We start from the raw sequence: 27,992 nt of genomic DNA, 5'->3' as shown, positions 1-27,992 counted from the left end.
GTCTGCATCAGAGGCGATAATGGGGATGTGTGACCAAAGTGTGTCTCAAAAGCTTTAGTGAGTCAATTGATCATTTATTATTTGATTGTATCTAAACCTTTTCCTTTTGGGTGGATGTGTTCTGGGATTTAGGGAAAAATTGGTAAATACATTCCAATTAAAAGCCAATATATTTTGTGTATATTTGATAACCCTCTCTTTCAGCCAATTGAATCTTATATAATTAATCTAATTGTATTACTAGGTTAATATTATATTGATTAAATCAAAAACGCTAAAGAATTGCCATTTTTATGTCTTTTTTAAATTTAGATTTGAATACATATTTGCAAACAGTAAATTCTTTGAGCCCCTCGCTTTTATTTTATATGTTATGCTATTAGATCACTTAAATGATTAGATTACTTAAATTCCTAAAAATACTGGTTATTGTTGTATTAATGTTAAAGCATATTTTTGGTAATATGTTCACACTGTAAAAAGTCCTTGTTTGGTTATGTTCTGAGAATGTAAAAATAAATGTTGGCACATGAATTATGGAGATAGAAATACAAAAAATGTGTTGTGCCGTCAGCTGTAGTAGTTTTACTCTTCAACTTAAAATGTTAGGTTCAGTAAACGAGTACAACTGTTTTCACTCAACATTTCAAGTCCAATGAAAAAAACTGATTTGGGTGAGTTACAGTGGGAATGAGGATACTTCTGCGCATGCGCTCCAGAGGGACGTCTTCGCGCCAGTTTTTATGGAGAGTAGAGGACTTTCAAACAACCGTTTTATATTAACGAGGAGATTTCAAACAAACAGTAAGTATCTTAACATCATTACATCTTATTCACTAACTGAAACTGAACTGAAAGCTGCACAGAGGACGTTTCCATCATTTTAATATGTTTTTAAATGTAACTCCACATGCCACCACTACCTCTTTTACTTTGGTCTGAATATTAAATAACTATAGACAGAATCTGTTAAGCTGTGATAAAACACCGTATCAAACTAGTGATAGAGTTACTGAATCTTTCCACCACTAGCCGTGTCTATTAAGGAACCGACTCTTACATTGTTAGCGAACTGACTCTTGGACCGTTACTCTGCATTTTGCTAAAATATTTTGGAAGCCTGTTGAGTTACTGCATTGTAAACAACGTGCGTGTGTGAAACGGTGACTTCGCTTTTATAAACGTTGTTAACAAACCGTGGTGTATAGATATTTTTAGTTGTTGAAACGAGTGGAGAAATTCTAAACGCAGAACAAACGCAGCACATCTAAGCAAACCTTTCTTACTTTAGTTTGATTTTTACGTGCTGACTGACGTACTACAAGTACCATTTTATACTGCAGTCAAGCCAGCCTCCACTTCGAAATGCTCAGTCAAATCAGCCCCCACGTTGTTTCTAACGATGTGTGTATACAAAACATTACGGTAATAGCGTCTAGTAAAACTGATAAAAAAAGTCACTGACGACCTGAACGTGACTACATCAGTTATAAATATATCAGTTAAAAATATAAAAATATATCAGTTAAAAATATAAAAATATATCGGTTACAAATATATATGAATCACTTAAAAATATGAATATATCAGTTAAAATATATATAAAAATATCACTTAAAAATATGAATATATCATCTAAAAATATATATAAATATAACAGTTAAAAATATATAAATATACCAGTTAAAAAATATATACAGTAAATATATCAGTTAAAAATATATAAATATATCAGTTAAAAATATATAAATGTATCAGTTAAAAAAAATTTAAATATATCAGTTAATTTTTTTTAAAAATATATCAGTTAATTGTATTTGGGATACAATTTCAAGCTTTAAAAAATAGAGTTGCTAATAACCTGACATTATGATTTTACTTTAAATTTAAAGTCAACTAAAATTTAATCTTAGCTCTTTAATTTTTATTGTTATTAAAAGAAATCTACTTTCCACACAACAATTCCACTTCATATTGATAGCACACCATCTGTAGATGTCACTCAGTTATTATCAAGCAATTCTGATGTATCATTTTTAAGTAAAAGCCTTTATATTGCCACATTTCTATTATTTTAAATCTAGACTGTTATTAAAAAGAATTCTCTAGTTTCCACAAAATAATTCCACTTCATAATGATAGAACACCATCTGTAGATGTCACTCAGTTAATATCAAGCAATTCTGATGTATCATTTTTAAATAAAGGACTTTATATTGTCAAATTTCAGTTTTTTTAACTTTAGACTATTATTTAAATAAAATCTCAAAACAATTCCACTTCATAATGATAGTACACCATCTGTAAATGTCACTCAGTTAATATCAAGCAATTCTGATTCATCATTTTAAATAAAGGCTTTTATATTGTCAAATTTCAGTTTTTTTAACTTTAGACTATTATTTAAAAGAATTCTCAAAATAATTCCACTTTATAATGATAATACACCATTTGTAGATGTTACTCAGTTAATTTCAAGCAATCCTGATGTATCATTTTTCAATAAAAACTTTTATATTGTCAAACTTCAGTTATTTTAATTCTAGATTGTAATTAAAAAGAATTATCTTGTTTCCACAAAACAATTCCACTTCATAATGATAGTACACCATCTGTAGATGTCACTTCTTTAATATCAAGCAATTCTGAGGGATCATTTTTAAATAAAAGGCCTTTATATTGTCTAATTTCCATTATTTTAACTCTAGACTGTTGTTAAAAAGAATTCTCTAGTTTCCACAAAACAATTCCACTTCATATTGATAGTACACCATCTGTAGATGTCACTCAGTTAATATCAAGCAATTCTGACTCATCATTTTCAAATAAAGGCCTTCATATTGTAAAATTTATATTATTTTAACTCTAGACTGTTATTAAAACGAATTCTCTAGTTTCCACAAAACAATTCTACTTCATAATGAGATTACACCATCTGTAGATTTCACTCAGTTAATATCAAGCAATTCTGATGTATCATTTCTAAATAAAGATTTTTATGTTGTCAAAATTCCAATAATTAAACTCTAGACTGTAATTAAAAAGAATTCTCTAGTTTCCACAAAACAATTTCACTTGATGATGATAATACACCATCTGTAGATTTCACTCAGTTAGTATCAAGCAATTCTGATGTATCATTTTTAAATAAATGCCTTTATATTGTCAAATTCAAATATTTTAATTCTAGACTGTTATTAAATAGAATTCTCTAGTTTCCACAAAACAATTCCACTTCATAGTGATAGTACACCATCTGTAAATGTCACTAAGTTAATATCAAGCAATTCTGATGTATAATTTTTAAATAAAGGCTTTTATATTGTCAAATTTCCATTATTTTAATTCTAGACTGTTATTAAAAAGAATTCTTTAGTTTCCACCAAACATTTCCACTTCATAATGATAATACACCATCTGTAGATGTCACTCAGTTATTATCAAGCATTTCTGATGTATCATTTTTAAATAAAGGCCTTTATAGTCAAATGTCCATTATTTTAACTCTAGACTGTTATTAAAAAGAATTCTCTAGTTTCCACAGAACAATTCCACTTCATAATGAGATTACACCGTCTGTAGTTATCACCTAGTTAATATCAAGCAATTCTGATTCATCATTTTAAATAAAGGCTTTTATATGGTCAAATTTCCATTATTTTAACTCTAGACTTTTATTTAAAAGAATTCTCAAAATAATTCCACTTTATAATGATAGTACACCATCTGTAGATGTTACTCAGTTAATTTCAAGCAATTCTGATGTATCATTTTTGAGTTAAGGCCTTTATATTGTTAAATTCAAATATTTTAATTCTAGACTGTTATTAAAAAGAATTCTCTAGTTTCCACAAAACAATTCCACTTCATAATGATAGTACACCATCTGTAAATGTCACTCAGTTATTATCAAGCATTTCTGATGTATCATTTTTAAATAAAGGCCTTTATAGTCAAATGTCCATTATTTTAACTCTAGACTGTTATTAAAAAGAATTCTCTAGTTTCCACAGAACAATTCCACTTCATAATGATAGTACACCATCTGTAGATGTCAATCAGTTAATATCAAGCAATTCTGATGTATAATTTTTAAATAAAGGGCTTCATATTGTCTAATTTCCATTATTTTAATTCTAGACTGTTATTAAAAATAATTATTTAGTTTTCACAAAACATTTCCACTTCATAATGATAGTACACCATCTGTAAATGTCACTCAGTTATTATCAAGCATTTCTGATGTATCATTTTTAAATAAAGGCCTTTATAGTCAAATGTCCATTATTTTAACTCTAGACTGTTATTAAAAAGAATTCTCTAGTTTCCACAGAACAATTCCACTTCATAATGATAGTACACCATCTGTAGATATCACTCAGTTAATTTCAAGATAATCTGATTTGTTATTTTTAAATAAAGGCCTTTATTTTTTTAAATTTCTATTATTTCTCAAAACAATTCCACTTCATAATGATAGCACACATCTGCAAATGTCACTTCTTTAATATCAAGCAATTCTGATGTATCATTTTTAAATAAAGGCCTTTATAGTCAAATTTCCATTATTTTAACTCTAGACTGTTATTAAAAATAATTCTCTAGTTTCCACAAAACAATTCCACTTCATAATGAGATTACACCATCTGTAGATATCACTCAGTTAATATCAAGCAATTCTGATATTCCATTTTTAAATAAAGGCTTTTATATGGTCAAATTTCCATTATTTTAACTCTAGACTTTTATTTAAAAGAATTCTCAAAATAATTCCACTTTATAATGATAATACACCATCTGTAGATGTTACTCAGTTAATTTCAAGCAATTCTGATGTATCATTTTTAAATAAAGGCTTTTATATTGTCAAATTTCCATTATTTTAACTCTAGACTGTTATTAAAAAAACTTCTCTAGTTTCCACAAAACAATTCCACTTCATAATGATAGTACACCATCTGTAGATATCACTCAGTTAATTTCAAGATAATCTGATTTGTTATTTTTAAATAAAGGCCTTTATTTTTTTAAATTTCTATTATTTCTCAAAACAATTCCACTTCATAATGATAGCACACATCTGCAAATGTCACTTCTTTAATATCAAGCAATTCTGATGTATCATTTTTAAATAAAGGCCTTTATAGTCAAATTTCCATTATTTTAACTCTAGACTGTTATTAAAAATAATTCTCTAGTTTCCACAAAACAATTCCACTTCATAATGAGATTACACCATCTGTAGATTTCACTCAATTAATATCAAGCAATTCTGATGTATCATTTTTAAATAAAGGCTTTTATATTGTCAAATTTCAATTATTTCAACTCTAGACTTTTATTAAAAAGAATTCTCAAAACAATTCCACTTTATAATGATAATACACCATCTGTAGATGTCACTCAGTTAATATCAAGCAATTCTGACAAATCATTTTTAAACAAAAACCTTTATATTGTCAAATTTAAGTTATTTTAACTCTAGACTGTTATTAAAAAGAATTCTCTAGTTTCCACAAAATAATTCCACTTCATAATGATAGTACACCATCTGTAGATGTCAATCAGTTAATATCAAGCAATTCTGATGTATCATTTTTAAATAAAGGCCTTTAAATTGTCAAATTTCCATTTTTTTAACTCTATATTGTCATTAAAAACAATTCTCAAAACAATTCCACTTCATAGTGATAGAACACCATCTGTAGATGTCACTCAGTTAAGATCAAGCAATTCTGATGTATCATTTTTAAATAAAAGGTGTCACGTGGGGGGAGAAAACAGGACCCAAGATGCAAAGATTGTAATCAAAATATTTTATAAACCAAAGTAAACAAATAATAACCAGGGATAGAACACTTAACAAAAGAAAACTTAGCGGAGTCGCGAATCCCCATCGCCGCTTGCGAGGCCGTCGCGACTAGCACTGCAGGGATGGAGCTTCTCCACAGAGGAAACGAGAGAAAACCCCGAACTCGCCTCAGCGTAGTCCGGGGAAACCGGTGGCTCTGGCACCAGCCGCACCTTGCGGTCACCGGGCAGAAGCACACCTATAGCACAAGGAACACCCCGAATGCGCCGCAGCGTAGTTCGGGGAATCAGACGGCTTTTTCGTCAGCTACAGCTGGAAAGAAGCCAATCTGTTTAGCGCAAACTGAATACGCCGAACTCGCCGTCGCGACGTTCGGGGAATCAGGTGGCTATGTCTCCGATCGCGCCTCAGCATGATCGGGAAGGAGCACACCTGTTTGGCGCAAGGGACACCCCGAAATCGCCGTCGCGCAGTTCGGGGTAGTGATGTCACCCTTGACACTGAAGCTTCGAGGCATGTGCCAAAAAAACGACACTCAGTGCTTCGAATCACTGAGTCGATGCTTGATTCGTTCTGAAATGATCACGTGACTATGACGTCCGAAGCTTCACTTCGGCTCACACCCACGTGACTGTTTCAGAGGCCGGTTCAAAAAGAGCAAATCATAGCTCGCGCTTCGAGGGTTGCGTAAAGAGTGAGAGCGTTAGAGTGAGACAGACATAGAGAGATATAGAGAGATAGATAGAGAAACACACAGAAGCCTACAAACATACAGACACAAACATACAGACACAAACACACAGACACAAACACACATACACAAAACCAAACACACACATAGAAAGCACAGTCAAATAGCAAGGATGGAACCTGCAAGAAAAAGAGGGCGTTCTGAATTTTGGGAACACTTTGAACTTTTGGCATCTAATAAGGTTGAGAAATGTTTAATAAACTATGGTTTGTTGTATAGAAGTATAAAATTTCTTGTTATTTTCATCCATGTCCGTGTATAATACACACACACACACACACGCATATATATATATATTAGGGCTGTCGAAGTTAACGCGATAATAACGCATTAACGCGATTTCAATTTAACGCGATTAAAAATAAGTGCCGTTAACGCAAATTCTAGTTAATGTTGAGACTTGACTGGTAGAACTACAACGCTCGGTTACATTATGTTAACATTATGTTAAAACAAACGTTTTAATGTCGGACTTGCCACCGTTTTTCATTTGCGGTTTGTTAACATAATGTAACCGAGCGTTGTAGTGATGCACTTATAAAGAAATAAATACACGCTATATTCACAAGTTGTCGGGAGCAGAACACTTTTATTAATTTATTCTGTTAAGGTACCAAATACCGGAAAGCTGAGTCAAGCACGTTAGTCCATGCACTATGGAAGCCCCAAAGGGTCAAAACACACTCACTTCGTGTAGAAACGGCCATCAAACCATTGTCACAATACAACCACAGAAAAGTCTGTTACAATAACTACGCTTTATCCCACCTAAAGCACCGCTGATCTACAATGTTTGCTGATGGAGAAATTCTAAACTACAATCTGACATTTACTGCCTAGTATGTGAGTGAATAAAACTCCCTTACAGTTTTCTCTTGTCCCAGCAGTTTTTAACATCAGTACATTTAGCATAAAATGTGTTCACCATTTTAATTGTAACATTTCACATAAAAATCCTTGTTTTCTATAACATTTACACAGATTTTTTTTAATGCGATTAATCGCGATTAACTATATGAAATTCTGAGATTAATCGCGATTAAAAAATTTAATCGTTTGACAGCCCTAATATATATATATATAATGTGTGTGTATATATTATACAGGTCCTTCTAAAAAAATTAGCATATTGTGATAAAGTTCATTATTTTCCATAATGTAATGATAAAAATTAAACTTTCATATATTTTAGATTCATTGCACACCAACTGAAATATTTCAGGTCTTTTATTGTTTTAATACTGATGATTTTGGCATACAGCTCATGAAAACCCAAAATCTCAAAAAATTAGCATATCATGAAAAGGTTCTCTAAACGAGCTATTAACCTAATCATCTGAATCAACGAATTAACTCTAAACACCTGCAAAAGATTCCTGAGGCTTTTAAAAACTCCCAGCCTGGTTCATTACTCAAAACTGCAATCATGGGTAAGACTGCCGACCTGACTGCTGTCCAGAAGGCCATCATTGACACCCTCAAGCAATGCTAATTTTTTGAGAAGAACCTGTATATATATATACAACCACTAAATGCTTTGTGTTAACATACTTTAAAATGGATTATTATGCTGTTTTTAAAAACTAGCATTAAAAAGAAAGCTAACAATCACTGCATTTATTTTACATTTAAAATACTAGTGGAGTACTGTTTTAATTCAGGTGAAGTGCCTGGTATGCTCCCAGCAGTTGGCTTACAACAACAATACGTCATCAATGCTACGACATCTTCGGGCAAAACATGAATCCATACATCCTCAAAGCCAAGCAACATTGTCACGTAGCCAAGGTATGACCAACCTGTATTGTTTTATATTGCCATGTGAGCGAGTGTTTTCAAAGGCTGGAAAAATTGTGAATAAAAAAAACAAATCAACTTAGCCCCAGCACAGTGGAACAAATCCTCTTTCTAAATAAAAACTGAGAATAAAGATGCTAATGTCCACAATCATTAAACGCACTGATAAATCAAACTTGTTTTTCCACAAGCACTTTTGTTATTTTTACATTCATACACTAACATTCACATGATATACATGGATATTCATACAGAAAGCCTATATGAGCCTTGCCTATGAAAAACAGGCAATAAACTACGGCTATGAAAAATGTTAAATTCACATCAAACGTAATTTTGGGAAGATTGCATAATTTATAGAAATGTAATTTATTAGAAAAACGCAAAAATAAGAACCCAGACCTAGATAAGACACAACAAATCACAACAAACCAAACAGATTTCCTTTATTGATTTACTGACCAAAATAACTTTTTAATGAAATGAAATGGGGTTAAAAACTGATACAAGACACTGTTTTCTCTGTCCATCAGAGGGCGGTAATGTCCAATGGTTCATGAGGCTTCATGAAGTGAACCTTTTTCGGGACAATTGGATGGAAAGCTTCAGTGCTTCAGAAAGCTTCGGATTCCCATCACTAGGAAGGAGCACACCTGTTTGGCGCAATGGACACCCCGAAATCGGCGTCGCGCAGTTCGGGGAGCCCGATGGCTAGGTCACCAGCCACACCTTGCTGTGGCTGGGACGAAACAGAGCTAAAGGCATGACAACCTGTGGCTGCATGGTGCCTGCTTAAATAAGCAGGCACAGCTGCAGGTTGTCAGCCTTAATTAGGAGGCCTCTAATTTAAGGCCTTTGTTCCAGAGGATCTGTAATTCCTGTGACGCCGGGGACCAAGGTAGGTTAACCCCAACGCCACAGGAAACCTTACAAAAGGCTTTAATTTTAAAATGATACATCAAAATTGCTTGATATGAACTGAGTGACATCTACAGATGGTGTACTATCATTATGAAGTGGAATTGTTTTGTGGAAACTAGAGAATTCTTTTTAATAACAGTCTAGAGTTAAAATAATGGAAATTTGAAATTAACACCTAAATTCTATGGTTGTCAGCAGAACTTAAATTATGCATTTTAGATCACTTAAATTAGGCCAACTAAAAAAATTAGATGCAACGGGTCACTAAGAATTTTTAAGTTGAAGAGACTTTTGTAAATTATTTACAGTGATATACACTGATCAGCCATAACATTCAAACCACCTCCTTGTTTCTACACTCACTGTCCATTTTATCAGCTCCACTTACCATATAGAAGCACTTTGTAGTTCTGCAATTACTGACTGTAGTCCATCTGTTTCTCTGCATGCTTTGTTAGCCCCCTTTCATGCTGTTTCTCAGTGGGACCACTACAGAGCAGGTATTATTCGGGTGGTGGATCATTCTCAGCACTGCAGTGACACAGACATGGTGCTGGTGTGTAAGTGTGTGTTGTGCTGGTATGAGTAGATCAGACACAGTAGATCAGATTTTAAATACTGTGTCCACTCACTGTCCACTCTATTAGACACTCCTTCCTACTGTAGTTGGTCCACCTTGTAGATGTAAAGTCAGAGGCAATAGACGCTCTATCTGTTTGAGTTGGTCATCTTTGAGATCGTCATCAGTGGTCACAGGACGCTGTCCACGGGGCGCTGTTGGCTGGATATATTTTTGGTTGGTGGATTATTCTCAGTCCAGCACTGAGGGTGAGGTGTTTAAAAACTCCATCAGCATTGCTGTGTCTGATCCACTCATACCAGCACAACACACACTAACACACCACCACCATGTCATTGTAACTGCAGTGCTGAGAATGATCCACCACCCAAATAATACCTACTCTGTGGTGGTCCTGTGGGGGTCCTGACCATTGAAGAACAGGGTGAAAGCAGGCTAAAAAAGTATGTACAGAAACCGATGGACTACAGCCAGTAATTGTAGAACTACAAAGTGCTTCCATATGGTAAGTGGAGCTGATAAAAGAGACAGTGAGTGTAGAAACAAGGAGGTGGTTTTAATGTTATGGCTGATCGGTGTATATTAAGTGTATTGTTATGTTTACTGTATACTGTTTCTTTACATGAATAATAATAAAAAATTAACTCCTCTCATGCCGGTGAGAAGATACACTCGGCTAAGGGGTCGAAAAGTGTCGAAAGGGGGGGCTGTTCTCGTCACGTGAAGAGTCACGGCTCTTCTGGGTCAGGAGTGGAGGCTGGCAGCAGTAGAGAGGAAGCAATCGGGCTATTTGATATGACTAGATTGAGAGGAAAATTGTACAAAAATTTTCTGATTATGATTTGTATTTTGTTAAAACATTGCTGCAAAAGGTTTTTTAATGTCTCTTAATAAGCACTGTTTTTTTTTCTTTGCTAACACAGACCTTAATTGAGGCTTAAGACCTCTGCAGTTCTTCAGTTTTTTTTTAAAGGAATTGTCACAAATATTTATTATAATTAAATAATTATTATATATTGTGTATATAGACACAAGCTGCTGTTAGGTTCACCTGTCAAAACCAATGGTTCTAATATTATTTAGCTTAAATAATATTTACTGTACATGCTTTATGTTTTATTGGGCTGTTAGACAAACAATTTATACAGTGCATGAACTGTTCATGATCCCACCTTTAACATAAATCCGGAAATACATGCAATCAGGAGGGCGGGAACTTGCATAACTGGATTATTTAAAAGCTCATGATGAACCAGCATACCTGTCAAGTCTCCCGTTTTGGCCGGGAAACTACCGTATTTTACCCCTCTTTCCCGCCGTCCTCCCGTATTAGTATTTTCCCGTAAATTTCCCGTATTATATTATAATTAGTGATGGGTCGGTCGCGAACGATCCGGCTCTAAGAGTCGGCTCTTTAAAGTGAACGATGGGATACGGCTCCTGATCGGGAGCCGATTCGGTTTTTTTTCCAGGTGTTTTTTTCTGTTAAAGCCGCACATGATTGGTCAAGATGCGTAGCGGTGTGCACACGAACAGGAGAGAGAGACAGAGAGAGAGAGAGAGAGAGTGTAAAGTTTGGACACGAGGAGCCCCTTTTACAGACCCACTGAACTGGTGTATTCAGTCTACCCACATCTTATACATGTGATGGCACATAGACTGTGTAATGTAGCAACATCTGTCCCCTCAAAGAGAATCTTTTCAAAAAAACAGGGCAGATGAAAACAGAAGGAGAAACAGGATCTTCGCTAAAGACTTACAAATACCCTGGATGCTTTTTTTTTTTTTTTTTTTTTTTTTTGCACATTTTCATTTATACTTTGTTGAGTGATGCTTTGTTGATGTGTTCTTTTACTCTAGATGCAAATGTACAAATAATATACACAATCAGACCTTTTTGTTTAATTGAGATGGGTCTTTGTTTTTGTATTTTATAATTTATTGTTGTAGCACTCTTCCATGTTGAGTATATAAATAAAACAATTTAAATAATAAACATTTGATAGTGTTTTTACATTAGTAATTAATTTTACATGTAATTTGGTAATAAATTAATTTAAGGAACAAAAAAATCTAAGGAGCCACTTGGGAGCCGAAAGAGCCGGCTCTTTTCAGTGAGCCGAGCCAAAAGAACCGGCTCTCTAAAAAGAGCCGGAATTCCCATCACTAATTATAATTTTAAAAAACATTCCTGTGCCTCTCCAAACTGAAATGTCACTAACCTCGTGAGAACTGCCACCCAGGCTGCTGCAAGTGGCAGTTCTCACGAGGTTAGTGCGGACAGTGGGAACAAACCTGGAACAGGGAGAGATGGATGGATGCAAGGAGAGAGAGAGGGCATTCCTGCCAAAAAAGTAAAGACTGCATGTAAATATCTAGAGAAATGGGACATCGAATTTACCTTTCTAAAGAGGAGCAGGATGGGGCAGAGTTATGCATTCTGTAAGGTTTGTAACTGTGTTTTCATTTAGGCTGTATTATAAGAATTACATATGTAGGAATGTCCACAGCATTTCAGTGTCAACAAAGGTAGGCCTATCAGATTCTGATAATCTAATTGCAGTTTGTAAGTGGTTCACAGGTGGTTATTTTAGATTTCTTGTAAACCTGTCTTAAAATGTAAGGGATACTGAACCTCGGTTGGGCTGGTGGGACGGCTCGAAGTGTGCGGCGGAAAATTTCCCTTTTTTTTAAAATCCAAAACTTGACAGGTATGTGAACCAGTGAGATTCAGTCCAGAAGATCAATTAAAGCTCTGCAGTCAAAGTCGACCCTCATACAGTGCTGGTGAAACATCGAAGATGAGGATATTTTGGGTTATACATACAATATGTACTGACAAAACTGTGTTTTATATGCAAAACATGCAACTAATTGTACACTTAGACTTTTTGTGTTTTGGTTTTGCTTTAGAATAGATATAATTGTGAATACCATGAGTCTACATCAGTCTACAAACTGTAATCGTGTTTTAGGGTCTTTCAAAGAATTACTTAAAAATTAAAAACTGAAATCTCCTATTCACATAAAATATTTGGACCCTTTATTTAATACTTTGTATAAGTCCCTTTGGAGTCAGCTTCAACTCTTATTGGAACACACACTGTTCATGGCAGATCCTCTCAAACTCCATCAGATTAGCGGTGGTATAAGTCAGGTGATGTCAAGGGTGTGTTCCTGCCTTGCAACTTTGTGCAACCCACCGCGACGCTGATCAAGATGAAGCAGTTGAGAAAAATGAAATGAAATAAATGTACAGGTACATGGGAGTACACTTAAGTCTCATATAAAGAAAATGTAAGTACCACATTTTATGGATGCTTTAATCCAAAGCGACTTATGAAATGTAATTTAGTCTGATACACATAAACGTAGCCAAGGGAAACAAAACAGATGTGAAAAAAAAGACAAGATTAAAACAGGGCTCAGTTGCAAGTGCCAACAATGTAGATTTTTACTTATGCTATAAAACATATTTAAGACGGTAAAGGTGCAGGTAGTTATGAGGAACATCAGAAGAAAGTAACATCACTGTTCATTCTTTTCATGTTACAGAATAATGAAGCTCCTGCTTGTGACTGGTTCTTTCCCTGCTTTTGGTGGAGGGTAAGTGACTTTTAAAAAGTACATAATAATGTAGTATTACGGCACTACAGAGCTATATTCAGGTATATCAGCCTTAAAAGAGTTAATCTAATTGTATACTGTGTGACAAAAAAAAATCATAAGTTACTTTCTTACTCCTACACAATACATTTACATGTTTCTTTTTCTTTCACTTGAGATTTTATCTGATATTGAACCCATCTTTTTTGCTCTAACCTGAAAGCCTGCTTGAACTGATGAGCTTTTGGACTGGATTTGATGGTTATTTCACACAGATGGATGTTCGTGTCGTAGAACTTTAGTGATGTTTTATCGCTCAGGCCAGCGCTGAGCAAATCGGCTATTTGCGCCGAGGGTCGCGGTGAGAGCTAACTAAAGAAAACAACTGCAACAAACACATCTACGTCTTCTTACCAATAGTAAATTGATGCTTTTTGCATAAAAACAAACATCTGTAACAACAGCACAAATGCTCACACATCTCGCACATAATCTACACACTCCGCCATCATGTTACTACTCTTGACTTTCTTTAAGTAACGCCTACCGTTGATGACGCATGCCTGGTTCCCAAAAACTAAACTATAGCTGCTTCCGGAATCGCATACTTACAGAATACGTACTACTAGATTGGAGGAAGTATGCATTACTTGGCCGGTAAAAAAGTATATACTTTCAGTACAGAACAACACCGCTACGCACTACATCTGCGATCTTACCAACGTCAAGTGATGACGTGGGGACGTGATGACATAATTAGAGATGGGACGATCGGGGTTTTTGGCACTGATTCCGATCTCCGATCTTCTTTCAGGGACATCGGCCGATAGCCGATTGCGATCGGGGGGGTGGGGGGGGGGGGGGGGGTGGGGGGGGCTTAGCAGTAAATAAAATAAATAAACTTAAAAAGAGCCTCACAGTGAAGATAAACCGGAGCAGCGCGCGTGTGTGTGTGTGTGTGCGCCTTTAGAAGAAACGCTTTGTTCACTGTATCGCTATAAGTGATTCATTGATTCACGAGTCATTTTTCGCGAAGCGTAAGTTTCTCTTCTCAGTTATCTCTCCGTGTTTACTGTTATTAATTAAATGTCGTGGTTTTAAATAAACACCAACTACTACAGAACATTTTGTGTGACTCTCTTACATTAAAAAGCTTCATTAAGGAAATCCTTTAACTCTATGCAGGGGGGGACGGGGAGGAACTGGGGAATGAATGTAACAGAAAGGCACATGTACAGTAGTGTTCAAAAAAAAAAACAGTGATTTAAAAAAAGTGAATAAAGCACAAAATCATTATAATAACTTTTATTTCCATAAATGCAAATGCACTGAAAATACTACACTTTTAATTCTAAATCAAAACATTAACAACATTTAGCCAGTTTGTGTTAATCCTTTACAGAAAGTTAAGAAAAATGAATATTAGGCTGTTCAAAATAATAGCAGTGCAGCATTTTTCTTTAAAAACTCAAAAAATGTATCTATAAACTGAAAATGTTTGAGGTTTTACTTTACTTTAAATGACTGAACTAATATTTAGTGGCATAACAATTGTTTCCGAGATCTGTGTTACATGCAGTCGACCAACTTCTGGCTCCTCTGAACAGGTATCCAGTCCAGGATGATTACACTACATTCCACAGTTCTTCTGCAATTTTGGATTTTGCCTCAAAAAAACGCGTTTCAGATATCAGCCCACAAGTTCTCTATGAGATTGAAGTCAGGGGATTGGGCTGGCCACTCTATTACCTCAATCTTGTTTGTCTGTAACCAAGATGTTTTGGGTCATTGTCATGTTAAAACATTTATTTTAAGGGCATTTCTTCTTCGACATAGGGCAACATGATCTCCTCAAGTATTCTGATATATTTAAACTGATCCATGATCCCTCGTATGTGATAACTAGACGTAACACCATGGTATGAAAAACATCCTCATATCATAGTTTTGTACCACCATGCTTTACTACCTTCACAGTGTACTCTGGCTTGAATTCAGTGCTCGAGGGTCATCTGACATACTGTCTATGGCCACTTGACCCAAAAAGAACAATTTTGCTTTCACCAGTCCACAAAATGTTGAGCCATTTCTCTTTGGACCAGTCAATGTGTTCTTTGGGAAATTTGAACCCATTCAGGACATGTCTTTTTCTTAACAACGGGACTTTGCAAGGAGTTCTTGCTGGTAAATTGGCTTCACTTAATCATCTTCTGTACTCACTGGGAACTTCAGATGTTCCTTGATCTTTCTGGAGGTGATCACTGGCTGAACCTTTGCCATTCTGGCTATTCTTTGATCCATTCGAACAGTAGTTCCACGCTTCCTTCTGCATCTTTCAGGTTTTGGTTGTCACTTTAAGGCATTTGAGATCATTTTAGCTTATCAGCCTATCATTTGCTGCACTTCTCTGTATTTTTTTTCCCTCTAAAATCAACTTTTTAATCAAAGTACGCTGTTCATCAGAACAATGTCTGGAACAACCCATTTTACCCAGTATTTCAGAAGAAAATGCGCTGTGACCAACCTGTGCAACATTTGCCACCCTCCTACCTTAAATAAGGGCCAAAATTGACACCCATTCTTCTGCAGAATGAATGACTTCACCAACTGAACTCCTCACTGCTATTATTTTGAACAACCCCCTTTCAATCAATGCTTCGATTACTCAGAATGAACGGCATGCATGTCCTAATTGTTGGGTTTGTTTTGTTTTCAATACTCTACTACACTTTCAAGTAAATTTTTTGCTATGTAGAAATAGCATTTCTATTAAAAACTTTGATTTATCAAGTTAATGGTGTTGGACTGCTATTTTTTTTAACACCACTGTACATGTACAATAATCTATGTATGTGGGTGAGCACGTGTGTGTTCACATTTGTGGGCACTCATGTGCACAAGCACTGACAGGCACATCCGCACCTTATGTACATAAATCTGCACATTTTCTTACATTTCTTATATTTGCACTGTGGTTCACTTTATAATTCACTTGAAATTTATATCTTACAACTGTGACTTATGACTTATAATCTATACTAGCCTCGCAATGTTAACTGAAATAACACCTCCATATGTACCATATGTACCCTCAGGTCCTGTTGTTGTTGTGTGGTGTCCGAGTGTTGTTGTGGTAATACAGATACTTTTTTGTATAATGTGAATCTCTGTAGTGTGTACTATTACTTACTATTACTTACTTTTTGAGTTGATTAATGTAACTTGCTACTGAGGCCTCAATTTCCTTCGTGATTAATAAAGTATCTATCTATTATCTATCTATCTATCTATCTATCTATCTATCTATCTATCTATCTATCTATCTATCTATCTATCTATTATCTATCTATCTATCTATCTATCTATCTATCTATCTATCTATCTATCTATCTATCTATCTATCCATCCATCCATCTATCTAGTTACAGACTCATTACAAACCCCACTTGCCAAAATTTTGGATATTTTTGGACTTTTTGTTATTTATTTGTCTTTAAAAAAATTTATTTTATTTATCTTATTATTATTATTATTTATCTTACACAGAGGACTCTCCGTTTTCTGCTATCTTTTTTGTTTCTTATTCCGCTTCGAACGCCTACGCAGCTCCAGTTGCATTATGGGATACATTAGCGGACCACAAGTGTGCATCGTTTGCATACTCAAACATTGCTGCCCAAGAAGTAGGTCATCCGGGTACTTCTCGCGTACCTTTTTGTGTATACTATGTATTCGGACATACTAACTGCTCTCGCGCACTCATTTCGCATACTGTTGAGTATGAAAGTATGCGATTCCGGACGCAGCTTACATTTGACGAGTTTTCAGACCCCTCTAGCAACTTTTCTTTCAAAAAAGCGACTTGCGACAAATCTAGCGACTTTTTCTGGTGTTATCGGAGACTTTTGGAGACTCGGACATGAAAGCACATATCGTTTTGCAGTTACTGTCCTCAACAAGCAGCGGGTGCTGCCGTGAGCCTGTCCCAAAGCACTCACAGACGGTCAGTCTTACATCCCGCCATTACATACATCCTTACATTTCCACCAGTTTCTGGGAACCAAGCGCGTGTCATCAACGGTGGGCGTTACTTAGAGAAAGTAAAGAGTAGTGATGTTGAGTAATGCGGAGCATGTAGATTATGTGTGAGCATTTGTGCTGTTGTTACAGATGTTCATTTTTATGCAAAAAGCATCGAATAACTATTGGTGATAAGAAGACATAGACGTGTTTTTCGTAGTCGTTGTTTTCTGTAGTTCATCATGTGAGAATCGTTTTGCGCTTCACTCTCACCGCGACCCTAGGCTCAAATAGCCAAATTGCTCAGCGCTTGGCTTGAGCGATAAAATATCACAAAAGTTCCACGACACGAACATCCATTTGTGTGAACAAACCATCAAATCCAGTCCAAAAGCTCCACATACATCGGTGTTTAGCTGGATTAACTTCTTGTGTGGTGGTTCTGCAGATCAGGGAGAATCAAAAAAGCTTTACGTAAAAAAAGCGTACCTTAAAAGTACCACACAGGGACACTAAATTTCTCTCCGTTATTACTGGTTATAAGTGCTCTGTACTGGTTATAAGTAGGGCTGTCGCGCTAACCGCAATTTTGAAATATCGCGGTATAGACCAGCCAACCGCAGGGCATGCTGGACAACCGCAACACCGCGATATTCACGTTTTTTCTTTCTTTCTTCTCCTTTTTTTTATTGTTGCAGGTCCATCTTGTTTTATACGCTTACATTCGTGCGTAATAAATGTTAAATAAATTCATAATGAAAATGAGCTAGGAGCGACATTTTCCCGCAACCTGTTCTCATGCGTTGCTGCTGAGTGTCAGGCTTTGTGTTTTAAAATTTAAACAATCGCAACAGGAATTATAGGCAAGTTTATTAATGATTAAATTGAGTTCACACTCAATAAATACTTGTAATTTAGACTATATTTAAACAGCCTTGGCGAACTAAAACACTTAATGACGGTTAATATGGCATTGCAGCCTGCAGATTCTCTCTTGCTGGCTTGCTGGAATGATTTAAATGCATTTTTTCGTTGAATAAAAATGTATTGAAACGAATAATAACTTGAAACGTAGTATATATTGTTATGTTAATTATACCTACTAAATTACGGTGGCCGAGAAGTGCAAAACAAATTTACATTTCAGAAAACAAAATTACAAAAAAACAAAAACAAATTTACAACAAAAGCAAAAACAAATTTACAAGTGCTCGGGTACCCAGTGTTTGTAAATTTGTTTTGCCATATGTAAAAGTGTTTCAGCACTTGTAAATTTATTTTCGGCATATGTAATTTTGTTTTCTAAAATGTATATTTGTTTTGCACTTCCCGGCCGCACATTTCTGACGGAAAAGGCAGGGACAATAAACCGGAAGTGCGTGTTGCTTACCTGCTGTCAATCAAACTGTTTCTCAGCGATAAAGTGAACGGAGTTTGTGATGGTGACGATAAACAAGGTTTTGTCTAGTTTGTGGAAATCATTTCATCCAGTTGACCCGCTATTGTTTTTCTTGTGGAAAGTTTTGTGCAGATGTTTAGACGTAGTGTGTGCATCTCTATTTACCGTCCGCTCTTCTAAACATCTAAGGAATTCCCACAAGAACAACAAAAGCGAAATAATGAAAATCATTAACACAAAATGGACAAAACATTGTTTATTAGGGACGGAACATTTGATACCGAGGCTTTAAAACTTGTTTCACTTTTGTAACACTGGACTCAGTGTATCGGAGCTTATATTAAAGCAGCATGTGCGGGACTGATGAAGCTTTGTGCTGAGTTTTATCTCACTCACTATATAAGAGACAATCAAACCAGGGTTACCCACCGTCCTGTAACATACACAATCCTGCTTTATCTGGAGACTAAACACCGCGTTCAGTACTGAACTGATACAGGACGCTTTGTTCCGTATTTTTATCAGTGGGAGACGGTGGGAATTATATTAAGTAGTATTCACTTTTATTCTTAGTAACGGTGTGTGTGCGCTGGTTATAGCAGCAGGGGGGGACCTTACACAGTCATGAGAACAAAGGTTTTATTTATGGTGTTTAACATTTATTATTTTCATTCTTTATAATAATAAGTCAGAACCATATTTTAGGCAAAACAACGCACTCCGCCCACTGTGCTACTCATACAGCGGTTTATTAAACAGGTTATGTCACGTTACTAAGAATAAAAGTGAACACTACTTAATATAATGAATTAAGCAGCAGTTTCCTTCTGTTTTATACACCACACCGTCTCCCATTGATAAAAATACGGAACAAAGCGTCCTGTATCAGTTCAGTACTGAACGCGGCGTTTGGTCTCCAGATAAAGCAGGATTCTGTATGTTACAGGACGGTGGGTAACCCTGGTTTGATTGTCTCTTATATAGTGAGTGAGATAAAACACAGCACCAAAGCTTTGAATCAATCCGCACATTCCTGCTGCTTTAATATAAGCTCCGATACACTGAGTCCAGTGTTACAAAAGTGAAACAAGTTTTAAAGCCTCGGTATCAAATGTTCCGTCCCTAATAAACAATGTTTTGTCCATTTTGTGTTAATGATTTTCATTATTTCGCTTTTGTTGTTCTTGTGGGAATTCCTTAGATGTTTAGAAGAGCGGACAGTAGATAGAGATGCACACGCCACGTCTAAACATCTGCACAAAACTTTCCACAAGAAAAACAATAGCGGGTCAACTGGATGAAATGATTTCCACAAACTAGACAAAACCTTGTTTATCGTCACCATCACAAACTCCGTTCACTTTATCGCTGAGAAACAGTTTGATTGACAGCAGGTAAGCAACACGCACTTCCGGTTTATTGTCCCTGCCTTTTCCGTCAAATATGTGCGGCCGGGAAGTGCAAAACAAATATACATTTTAGAAAACAAAATTACATATGCCGAAAATAAATTTACAAGTGCTGAAACACTTTTACATATGCCAAAACAAATTTACAAACACTGGGTACCCGAGCACTTGTAAATTTGTTTTTGCTTTTGTTGTAAATTTGTTTTTGTTTTTTTGTAATTTTGTTTTCTGAAATGTAAATTTGTTTTGCACTTCTCGGCCACCGTACTAAATAGATGGTTAATAGTGGCGCGATAACCAGGCTAGACTTTCTCTGATCTCTAAAGTCGCATGCAGGTTCAGTACATCTACAGTGTATTAATGCAACGAGCACCATCAGAGAGGGTTTTAGTGCCGAGGGGAACATCACTACCCCACTCAGATCCTCTCTAAAACACATCAGGTGAACATGTTGGTTCGTCTAGCGCGCATGATAACGCAGGTTTAAACTCTTACAGACTTTATTCTTTATTCTATTTTTTTACCATATTTTGATTAGATGTGCATTTAAAATATTTAGCCTAAACACTTTTTTTTTTGTTTCACAGTGTATATCTAACCTAGGCTAGAAGCTTATTTAAACCTTTTTTTAATAGAGAAAAGACGCGCATCCCTGCTCTGTTCTGTATTTAACAATAGCCTAAACACGCATTTCATTGGTCTTAAAGGAATCATAGCCTAACAATAAAGCTTGTTTATATAGCTCTAAAATCCAGATCAATTAAGTAATTTTCAAAAACAACAAAAAAATGGCGATATAACCGCATACCGCGATATTGAGACAGGCTGAATACCGCAACAGGAAATTCTGTCACCGCGACAGCCCTAGTTATAAGTGCTCTGTACTGGTTGTAAGTGCTCTGTAATGCCTAAATTCATCAGTCATTGTTTTAGTACAAGTCACGGTAAACTTAATTTTTCACGTTAAGCGTTGTTCGTACTGTCTAGAGCACTTTTACCGCCTCATATCACACAGTTCATCGCTTTGAAAATATCAAAATTTAATCAGATGAACTTTTAAAATATAAAAGAACAGGGCAAAAGCTGTTTCACAGCCTCTACACTGTGACACGCCCACAGATTACGTTACGGTCCGCGCTGATTGCTTATGCAAATTAGTCGATGACGTCATTTAGCAACTTCTAGCGACTTTTAGGACACCCAATAGCTACTTTCCTTACAGAGGAGTTGGCAACACTGTGCGTTTCGGGCGGCACAGTGGCTAAGTGGGTAGCACTGTCGCCTCACAGCAAAAAGGTCCTAGGTGGGGCGGTCCGGTGCCTTTCTGTGTGGAGTTTGCGTGTTCTCCCCGTGTCCGCGTGGGTTTCCTCCGGGTGCTCCGGTTTCCTCCCACAGTTCAAAGACATGCAAGTGAGGTGAATTGGAGACACTAAATTGTCCATGACTGTGTTCGATATATAACCTTGTGAACTGATTAACCTTGTGTAATGAGTAACTACCATTTCTGTCATGAATGTAACCAAAGTGTAAAAACATGATGTTAAAATCCTAATAAACTAACAAACTGTGCATTTTCTCATCCACTAAACCACTACCGTAAAGACTACAAAAGCTGTGCCGGGTAAAATAGAAGCACCCCGTCAAGTTTTAAATCATAACTTTCTGTTTTGGCTGTAGGTCCGGGTCCGTATGGGACAGCTTCTGGGTCCGGACCCGGACTGCGGTCCGCCTGTTGGTGACCTCTGTTCTAGACCTTTATCAGTGGTCACAGGACGCTGCCTATGGGGTGCTGTTGGCTGGATATATTTGGTTGGTGGACTATTCTCAGTCCAGCAGGGACAGTGAGGTGTTTAAAAACTCCATCAGCATTGCTGTGTCTGATCCACTCATACCAACCATACACAACACACACTAACACACCACCACCACGTCAGTGTCACTGCAGTGCTGAGAATGATCCACCACCTAAATAATACCTGCTCTGCCGTGGTCCTGTGGGGGTCCTGACCATTGAAGAACAATATGAAAGAGGGCTAACAAAGTAGGTAGAGAAACAGATGGACTACAATCAGTAATTGTAGAACTACAAAGTGCTTCTATATGGTAAGTGGAGCTGATAAAATGGACAGTGAGTGTAGAAACTATGAGGTGGTTTGAATGTTATGGCTGATCGGTGTACATCACTATTTCATTACAACATCACTAAAATACTTTTTTATTATAAATGACATGTATTATTAAAGCAATAAGCCATGAGAGGCCGTGCATTACTGTGATTTTAGCACGGGGAATGACGTTTTTGGCACGACGCGAAGCGGAGTGCCTTAAACTCCTTTCCCGTGCTAAAATCATAGCAGTAACGCACGGCCTCGAGTGGCTTATTGCTTTTATAAAACGGCGGTCAACATAAAATACAATAAATACAACAATGTTTAATTCATAAATGTATTTATTGTGTATAAACTTACAATAAAGCATTCTTCTGCGACGCAAAGTAGTTCGATTAACAGTGTTGCTAGGCAACATGAGGGCGAACATTTTTTCTTTTCAGTGGCGTATTAATATGGAATGATGTGAGGTGGTCATAGGTGTGCGTTTATCAGGGATTTTACAACGGCTTCGAACGCGGCTCAGCCAATCAGATTTTAGGACCGGAACTATCCGTTTTATAAAATGTAATTAATGCTATTGGGCTTTTTTCCCTTGTTATACAAGTGTGTTTTTTATAGATTAAAAAAAAGTGTTTTTATAGAACATTATCCCAAAAAATGGGAATTATGCAGTCATTTTTAAATGGCTCTTAATGAGCACTGATTTTGTTTCATTGCCTCATTAAATACTTTAGTTTGAGTGTAAACAGACACAATCTGGTGGAATTTTACTGTAGGTTGCACCAGTGATGACCTCTGATTATGATAAGCTTAAAATAATATTTACAGTACATGTGTAATGTTTAATATTGCTGTTAGACAAAACATTTTACACTGCAAAAATATTGTTTATAATTCCACCTTTAACACAAAATCCAGAAACACATGCAATCAGAAGGAGAGAAATTTGCATAGCAGGATTATTTAAAAGGTAATGATCAACCAGTGGGATTTAGACCAAAAGCTCAGTTAAAGTTCTGCAGTTAAAGTCGACCCTCATACCATGCTGGTGAAGGTAAGCCTAGTTTTTTTTTATACACATACAATAGAAAACTGTGTTTTATATGCAAACATGCAGCTAAATACACTGGATTTGAAAATTATTATTCATAACCTTTTACTTTTTGCAAACTTTACTGTGTTGTTGATATGATTTTGAATTGATATAATTGGCAGTTTTACCCATCATATACAATACCTTTAAATATACTGTAAATGATTACACTGTACATTTAAGTATATTGTGACAATATACAGTACAAATGAGTTCACTAGAAGAAATAATTTGTTTGTCATTATATATATATATATATATATATATATATATATATATATATATATATATATATATATATATACATATATACAGTACAGGCCAAAAGTTTGGACACACCTTCTCATTCCTGTGGTTTTTCTTAATTTTTTTTAATTTTCTACATTGTAGATTAATACTAAAGACATCCAAACTATGAAGGAACACATATGGAATTATGTAGTAAACAAAAAAGTGTTAAACAAACCAGAATATGTTTTATATTTTAGATTCTTCAAAGTAGCCATCTTTTGCTTTAATGACAGATTTGCACACTCTTTGAAATTTTCTCAACCAGCTTAATAGGTTTCCACCTGGAATGGTTTTCAATGAATGTTTGTGCCTTGTCTAGAGTGAATTTTTGGAATTTGTTGCTTTTTTAATGTGTTTGAGACCATCAGTTGGGTTGTGCAGAGGTAGAGTTGGTAAAATATAAAACATATTCTGGTTTGTTTAACACTTTTTGGTTCACTACATAATTCTTCATAGTTTGGATGTCTTCAGTATTAATCTACAATGTAGAAAATAAAAATAATCAAGAAAAAACATTGAAGAGAAGGTGTGTCCAAACTTTTGGCTGGTGTGTCCAAACTTTTGGCCTGTACTGTATATATATACTGTGTATATATATATATATATATATATATATATATATATATATATATATATATATATATATATATATGTATATATATATATATATATATATATATATATATGTATATATATATATATATATATATATGTATATATATATATATACAGTATATATATAAAAGCTGGGATCAGACCACAAAGTCAGCCATTGTACGGCACCCCTGGAGCAGACAGGGTTAAGGGCCTTACTTCAGGACCCAACAGTGGTTGCATAGCAGAAACTTGATTTGAACTGACAACCTCCCTTCTTTTCTTATTAAAAATGTAGCTGGTTATGAGGAACATTAGAAAAGTTTTATCTGCAGATAAAATTAATTCTGTTCATTCTTTTAATGTTACAGAATCATGAAGCTCCTACTTGTGACTCTGGTTCTTTCCCTGCATGTAGTAGGTGGTAAGTGACTTAACCTTTAAATAAGTACATAATAATGCACTAATTATGACTCTTAAGCCTTTACACACTCATGTTCAGGCCTATTGGTTTTAAAAGGATAAATCAGTTTGTATCCTGTGTAAAAAGTAATGCAGTACTTAAGTACATTTTTATAAGATACTTTCTTATTCCCAAACAATACATTTAGAGGTCCTTTTAGTTTTAATTTGAGGTTTTGTTTGATATACAACCCATCTTTTTTAAAAATATAATTCTTCTCTCAAATGCATGCTTGTATGTGGATTGGATACCTTGAATCAAAACTTACTGCGATGGAAGGAGTGCGTAAGGCCTCAAATAACACAGATGCATGCATCTACATGAACTCTTAAACAAAGTCAGTTAATAGCTGATAATCTTTATATCCAACCTCATCACCCACTGCTGTCTGTATAAAGTAGAGTGATACTCCAGATGATGCCATGAACTTGCTGCCTGGTGAATGTGACACATTTGTAAAATTCTCTATAATTTGATACCTGATGGCTTCAACAAAATTGCTAATATATCAGTTCTTCATGTGCTTACTCTGTTACAGGTTCTGCTCTTCAGTGTTACAGATGTGGTGGTTTTCAATATCCTTGTGTTGCTGAAACTTGCAATAATGGAGACATCTGCATGAAGACACCACAGCTTCCCTATAGTGGAGCTAGTATGTTTTTTTTGCTTGTGAAGACTTGTGTTTATAAAAATGTGTTTATAAATCAAGTAATCAAGCTTTGAAACAAAAACTTGAATAAAAAAGTTTTTTTTTGTTTTGATCCTGTATGCAAACATGATTACATGAGCTAAAAAAGTTAGGGGCAAAGTTTTTGGGGGGCTTCACCAGTTAGTAGTAAAGGAATGACTAAAGCCTCTAAGATTTATGACCCAGAAATAAAATAATAAAATATTTATTCTTTTTATTTCTCTAGTTTTAATGAAATGCGCCTCCATTATAGAGTGTCGTCTAGGAAGAGAGAACATCTGCTGCCAGACTGACTTCTGCAACAGTTAACTTCAAATACTGAATCATGCTTGTAATACTTATTAAACTGAGACTGCAAATTAAACAGTTTAACCATTAAGTAAAATAAAGATCTGCTTGTACTGCCTGGTGAATGTGACCATTTTTATATCATTTTTTACTTCTTTTTTTTTTTAATTAGCTTGCAAATATCAAGTTTAAACTTAAGTGGGTTCAGTATTTCACGTGTCCTTGAATTGAGATTCAGTGTAATAAAAAAAAATTCAAGCCTTAAAGCAACAGTTCACAACAACTTCTCACAGAAGGTCACATGAGAGGAGATTAACAGACTGTTTACAATGGGTAAACTTTACTCTATATCTAACTTAAAACATTTAATAATAAACAATAATTAATAGTTATGCAATGGTCTCATTCCTGTTTTGTTCTTCCACCTATTTTTTGATATATACTTCCATTTTCAGATTTTCACCCGTTTTTGTTTTCACACCTGTTTCTCCTCACTTATGTTAATGCATTTCACTTGTGTCTTGTTCTGTGCTGTTACTTAAGGCTTGTTAAATACAATATGTGCAGTATATTAATAAGAATTGAATGAATTTACAACCCCAAGTCAGAAAAAGTTTGGACAGAATGAAAATTGATTGCAGACAGTATGAACCCAAGACATTTCATGTTTTGTATGTCAACTATATTATATTTGTTAATATACCTCCATTCCGGGTCCTTTCTGTGCGGAGTTCGCATGTTCTCCTCGTGTCTGCATGGGTTTCCTCCCACAGTCCAAAAACATGCAGTCAGGTTAATTTGAGACACTGAATTGCCCTATGGGTGAATGGGTGTGTGAATGTGTGTCTGCCTTGCATTGGACTGGTGCCCGGTTCAGGGTGTTACTGTGTGCCTTGCACCCATTGAAAAGCTGGGATAGGCTCCAGCACCCCCCTCCACGACCCAAATTGGATAAGTGGTTAAGAAAGTGAGTGAGTAGTTTCAGTGAGTGTAAGTAGGAATGCAGGTATGCAATGCCATTACCAAAACTTCATTCTTGTGGCAAATGTTGTTTACAATCACCATACCGATTTTTAAGCTTCTAACTAATTCTGATCTGGAGTTATTGAAGTTAGTAAAAAGAGTAAAAAAAATCCATGTTGGTCTCCAAATGTCTCCAAAGCTTTCCAACACAAAAAAACTGATTATATTGCCAAAAAAATATGTTAAATGCTTTGGCATTTCATTTTTTGCTTTGGCCTATCTTTTTTGCTTGTGTGTAAATTGGTTACTTTAAACTGTAACTTATTGTGATGGAAGGAGTGGGTGAGAGCCTTCACATGAACCCTTAAACAAAGTCAGTTAAATAGAGGAATATTCCAGATATGTGAATGTGACCCATTTAATAAATTTTCTGTAATCTGTAATCTAGTATTTTAAACAAAAACTGCAAATATATCAGTTCTTCATGTGCTTACCCTGTTACAGGTTCTGCTCTTAAATAAATGTGTTGCGGAAACTTGCAGTAATGGAAAAGACACCTGCACCTCCACTGACTGTTTATGGTGTTGGTATGTTTTTATTAAGACATTTTGTTATAAATGTTTAAATCTAAAGAGTGTAGCAAAGTAGCTTTCTAATATCAATAAGTTTAAATTTGAGTGGGTTTACTATTTATTGTATGCCTGGTTTTGGTGTAATTAACAAAAAAGAAATGTTGATCTTTGGAGCAACAGTTCACATCCTTGAGGTTGGGGCCCCAACTAAAAGCACTATATAGCGACAATGGTGGTCATTATTGACCAGTGTGCCACCTGAGTGTGGCAACAAAATACAATTTTGTTAAAAAAAAAGGTTTGATATACAAAACAATCATGTGTGCAAACAAAATGATGAGATGAGCTACGTACATAACTGTGTTTAAAAAGTTTGTGTTTTTGGAGCCTCGTCCGTGGGCTAGTAAAAGACTAACAAATACACTAGGATTTAGAATCTAGAAAGAGTAATACAATGTTTTTTTTCATTTCACCTTCTAGCTGTATACACAAAGAAATGCACCACTATGACAGAGTGTCGAAAAGCATTGAACACCTGCTGCCAGACTGACTTCTGCAACTATTAATCACAAGTACTGAATCATGTTTGTAACACTTGTTACAATTGTTAAACTAAGAATAAAAATACAACAGA

At 35.4% G+C, this 27,992-nt stretch overlaps 1 protein-coding gene across 5 annotated transcripts; it reads left to right on the top strand.

Annotated features, from left to right (window-relative positions):
- Positions 1 to 724: 724 nt before the first annotated feature.
- On the top strand, positions 725 to 27,992 carry LOC134332743 (three-finger toxin A2-like). Of its 5 annotated transcripts, XR_010015300.1 has the most exons (6): positions 725 to 804; positions 13,417 to 13,467; positions 24,756 to 24,808; positions 25,386 to 25,499; positions 27,291 to 27,373; positions 27,839 to 27,992. XR_010015300.1 is itself a non-coding variant. In XM_063014525.1 (5 exons), exons 2-5 carry the CDS (start codon positions 13,421 to 13,423, stop codon positions 25,842 to 25,844), a joined length of 297 nt encoding a protein of 98 aa, XP_062870595.1. In that variant the 5' UTR covers positions 725 to 804; positions 13,417 to 13,420; the 3' UTR covers positions 25,845 to 25,938. The 5 variants fall into 5 exon arrangements, 2 of the variants coding, with proteins under 2 accessions (XP_062870595.1, XP_062870596.1); XM_063014525.1 differs by lacking the exons at positions 27,291 to 27,373; positions 27,839 to 27,992 and adding an exon at positions 25,762 to 25,938; XM_063014526.1 differs by lacking the exons at positions 725 to 804; positions 27,291 to 27,373; positions 27,839 to 27,992 and adding exons at positions 8,984 to 9,258; positions 25,762 to 25,938.

Source organism: Trichomycterus rosablanca, chromosome 18 (genome assembly GCF_030014385.1).
Source record: "Trichomycterus rosablanca isolate fTriRos1 chromosome 18, fTriRos1.hap1, whole genome shotgun sequence".
NCBI classification, from domain to species: domain Eukaryota; kingdom Metazoa; phylum Chordata; class Actinopteri; order Siluriformes; family Trichomycteridae; genus Trichomycterus; species Trichomycterus rosablanca.
This window is presented reverse-complemented; position numbering and strand designations above follow the sequence as displayed.